This window comes from Arachis ipaensis, chromosome B06 (genome assembly GCF_000816755.2).
Source record: "Arachis ipaensis cultivar K30076 chromosome B06, Araip1.1, whole genome shotgun sequence".
In the NCBI taxonomy this organism is placed as follows: Eukaryota; Viridiplantae; Streptophyta; class Magnoliopsida; order Fabales; family Fabaceae; genus Arachis; species Arachis ipaensis.
In genome coordinates, this window is record NC_029790.2 from 19,261,581 (window position 1) to 19,266,246 (window position 4,666).

Sequence of the window (4,666 nt, forward strand, 5' to 3'; positions counted from 1 at the left end):
ACTTTTTTACTTGTAATTAAGTAATTATTATTTATAGAAAATTCAATTAAGTTTCCAAAAATGTATACCTAAAAATATAATATTTTTTTAGGTGAAGACTTACAAACAATTATTTTTATATAAAGTTAATAGTTGAGAATCATTAGATAATGATTTAATCAAATTTGTTTAAACAAATTTGTCAAATTATTTAACAATTCTTAAATATCAACTTCACATAAAGACAACAACTACATGTGAGTTTCTACTATGAATAAAGTGCTACATCCAAGCAAAATCCTTATTCAAGTTGTTGTAACAAATTTTTAAATCACGCGCTCCTTTGCACACGCAAACTTTTCTTCTTTTCTTCTTTTCTTTTTCTTCTTCTTCTCTTTCTTCTCCTCCTCTTAGAGATTATCAATTCAATTCAATTCAAAACACGTGCGTCCATTCAATTCAATTCAATTCATAATGAACTGAACATGTTATTAAGGTGAAACAATTGTATAGTACTAAATGAACGGAACATTATCCATTATATAAAATCAAATTCAAAACAACTTTCTGCATAATAAACTGAACACGTTATTAAAGTGAAACAATTGTATAATACTAAATGAACGGAACATTATCCCATTATATAAAATCAAATACAAAACACCTGTGTCTACAATTTAGAGATTATCAATTCAATTCAATTCAGAACACCCACGTCCATTCAATTCAATTCAATTTATAATGAACCGAACATGTTATTAAGGTTAAACAATTGTATAGTACTAAATGAAGGAACATTATCCATTATATAAAATAAAATTCAGAACAGCTTTTTGCATAATAAACCGAACACGTTATTAAGGTGAAACAATTGTATAGTACTAAATGAACGGAATATTATCCATTACATAAAATCAAATTCAAAACAGTTTTCTGCATAATGATCCGAACACGTTATTAAGGTGAAACAATTGTATAGTATTAAATGAACGGAACATTATCCATTATATAAAATCAAATTCAAAACACCTGTGTCTACAATTTAGAGATTATCAATTCAATTCAATTAAATTCAATTCAGAACACCTGCGTTCATTTAATTCAATTCAATTCAATTTAGCAATTGCATTTCATTCTATTCAATTCGATTGAAAAATAATCCATTAGCAAAATGTTGGGAATGTTGATATTGTTGGTGATGATGATAACGAAAGAGGAGAAGAAGAAGAAGGGAACATATGCGTGTATTTGAAAGAAGAAGGAAAAAAAAAAAAGAAAAAGCGCGTGTAATAACGCTTTTTTAATGAGAGTAGTTTTTATTGGTATTGGATAAACTTAAATGAAAAAATACTTGGATGTATAGCATTTTATTCTACTATTTTTTAACATTTTTTGTAACTACGACTTAATTATAAACTTTTATAAAATTTGAAGATTCAACTACAGGATTTTAAAGCATAATAACTTATTTATAAATTTAGTAAACTTATAGAAATTTCTAGATTAATTAACTTATTGCCAAATCAGTAAAATGATAGAAACTTACAAATTAATTAAACCTATACTTTTAAGTATAAATTAGCAATTACACGAGTAGTTTTAGTAAATATCATTCCAACAAAATCACTTTATTGAACTTAGTTAGAAGAAAATGTCTCCCAAAATTTTGCCTAAAATCAACTCTCTAGAATTACATGCAATCTCCATAAAATCTTCTTCGTCTGAACAAAAAGTCCTTGTTTAAGAACACACTTCCTCAACACCCCATCCTGTTCAACAAATCCAATATTTGATAATACAAAGATGGCAAATAAATATCCTTACTCCCGCAAAGGAACTTGCAGATATTGTAAGCTCTCACTTCCATCACTAACATAACTGTGAACTCATCAAGCTTTAATACGGATGGTAAATGCACCTGCAGAATTATTTGAAAAAGCATACCGATTATAAACAAGGAAAATTTTCAGAAACAAACATTAAACATTACTTCCCTATTTTCACATTGAGCAAAGATAAATGCTTTGGAACTACATCTTTAAGATGAACCAAAGAAATAAACAAACTGCAATGCCAATAGTTTTCCATAAATAAACAGAACAAAACATGCATTGCTAGCAATGCCAATGACAGCATCAAATATTCCACACAAAAAAATATAAATAAATTTATCCAATGATGTTAATATCTCTGATTAAGTACACCTACAATAGTTTCTCATTTTTGGGGTCTAATGGATTTAGTAACAACAAAGAACCTGCTAATCTTACATGCTTTTTTCGATATAAACAAGGAAGGCAAGCTCAAATAAACCTCAATTTTGATGTCCATTGTCAATACACGTGACAGATATTTTGAAACAAGGAGAGTACTTATTAAGTAACAATACCCTCATATTCTTAAATATCCAACTAAGAGCGATTAGAAAGATCCAGTAGGCTGTAATGAGTACAATTGGGTTTTAATGAGTATCATTGGACTTGGCCTAATTAATAGAAATAGGTTTGAATATTAGATATAATTAGTGGTATATAAAGGAGTATTAGACTCATTGGCCAGCGACAAACCCTTAAAGGGAGCTCAGACCTGTGATGAGTTAGTCTTTAACTTGTCGGGGTGGGGATTCCGTGGGAAACCAAGAAATATAAAGGAGTATTAGAAATTGTAATAGGGGAATGAGGAAAATTGTAAAATGTCTTTTGACATCTCTTCTTCTCTCTGAATTTCTTCTTTTTCTAATAAATTTTCTTCCTTCCTATCCCTAATTCTTCTATACCCTTACATAGGCTACACTTTTTTTAACCATATTCAAACAGATGGAGTGATTTCACATAACAATCTCACCCCCTATGTCAGATAATCATTACTTGACTTACAAGGTTATCTCTGTATATGTGTGTGAGAGAGAGAAGTACGCACATGTTGGAAGGGTTAATATATCTGCAGAAACTGCACAAAGAATTCCCAAGTTTGAAAGAAATCCCCTAAGGATGCCACACGGGAAATAAAGATGCATCTTCATTGCATGTGTTGCCTTGTTTCCAGCTGTAGGAGAGGTAATATCTTCGGGTGACTTACCACTATCAGCTAATGGATCAATTGACATGCGTGCAAGCCAGCAAAATTTATTATCTTGCAATACAAAGGTACCCTGCATCAATTAAGTAGCAAATCAAATGACAAACCATTCCAATCTAAATTGATATGACGAGTTGTCTGCGAATTATGAATTCATCTGTGATGATAACACACCCTATGGTTTGTCCTCAAGTTGTCTACATGCTTCTTAAAGAGCTCAAGCCAAAAATCCTTGCAAATGAACTTGATGGCTTCCAGATGATCATTGAATCGTGGCCGCTCCATGGTGTACCTGACCCGAGTTTGTTAAGAACACATGCACATTTTTGCCCAATTCATTAATATTTCAGGATTAACAACTGCAAAGAGACATTGTGTAGAATAGATATAGAAGAAGCACATTGAAATGACTTTAAAGGCTTAATTTTGCATTTCATAGTTATCATGGCGCCATTTGTTTTTGCATCTTCATTTGGAGGCTAACCCTTTGGGGAAGTGGTCCTACTTATTAAAAGCATAAACAGATTGATAAACCAACTTATGCTCTCCAAAATTAAAAGTGAAACATTACTCTCTAAAATATCTATGTTTCTTATAGTCATTTGAGATCTAAAGCACAATTTTACCAAACACTATATTTGTGCCTTTTGCAAATTGTGATAAACTTTTGCTTTGTTTTTTGAATTTAATTTTGATACACTGTCAGTGTAAAATCATTTTACATGTGCATCCAATTACATAAGGCCACCTTACCAAAAATAACTACCTTTTACATTGACTGCTTAAATGGTCATCCAAGAGAATGATTGTCCTCGCACGAACTCTGTATAAAATGTTTTACACTATCTATGCATCAAAATTAAACTCTTTGTCTTTTTACCAAACAAAACAACCATAACTTTTGAAGAGCAGTTTTATAAAGATAAAAGGGTTCAACAACTTTCTAAGAATCACAACAATACCAAACCCAATTGATAACAGATCTGCAGGCACAAATTCTAGTACAAACAAACAATAGTTTTAAGGTAAGGAAATTGAAACCATCGAACTCTTTTACCTTTCAGAGAGCTGGTGACCAACCTGGTATCCAATAGCCTCGATCCTGCGAGCAGCAAGATCATGCTTATTAGGGTAGAATCGGTTGCAATAGCACGAAACCACCTCCGTCAACAGGCTATCCAAACAACTCTCTGAAACTTCTCTAACCATTCTCAGTCTTTAACTCGCAGGAATGGAAGAACCAGATTCACTATGCACCCTCAATCTAATTTGTGCTTTGCTTCCCTATTGGTGAACCTTGAACACCAAGGCGTATGGAAAAGAATTGAGGTTGCAAATGTATTACATTAACTGCTAATGTGCCAAGCACAATGCACAATTAGAGAAGGTCAGATGAAGTAGAGAAAGAATTAAGTGACAACTGTTAGAATCATTCTTTCTAATCATCTAACGTGCCAAGAATTAAGCACATAAATCATTCAAGCATTATTATTAATTAAAAAAAACACAGATGTATAAAGGTAATATTTCTTTTCCATTATGGTTTAGAACTTGATTTGCTTTTTTCTTTCATTTACATTCTGTGATTGAAAGTTCTATGATCCAGTTC

At 31.5% G+C, this 4,666-nt stretch overlaps 1 protein-coding gene across 5 annotated transcripts in view; it reads right to left on the reverse strand.

The window, feature by feature from the left end:
* The window catches only part of LOC107648059 (trafficking protein particle complex subunit 6B-like), a 3,979-nt gene continuing 841 nt past the window's right edge, over positions 1,529-4,666 (reverse strand). Inside the window, exons 2-6 of one of the 5 annotated variants that reach the window (XM_021104206.1) lie at positions 4,115-4,407; positions 3,824-3,880; positions 3,232-3,349; positions 2,856-3,130; positions 1,529-1,897 (exon numbers count right to left, since the gene is read on the reverse strand). In XM_021104206.1, coding sequence (XP_020959865.1) covers positions 1,876-1,897; positions 2,856-3,130; positions 3,232-3,349; positions 3,824-3,880; positions 4,115-4,266 — 624 coding nt within the window. In that variant the 5' untranslated portion in view covers positions 4,267-4,407 and the 3' untranslated portion in view covers positions 1,529-1,875. Of the gene's footprint in view, positions 1,898-2,855; positions 3,131-3,231; positions 3,350-3,823; positions 3,881-4,114; positions 4,645-4,666 lie in introns of those variants that run through there. The other 4 variants (XM_021104205.1, XM_021104207.1, XM_016352079.2 and 1 more) reach the window with 4 other exon arrangements.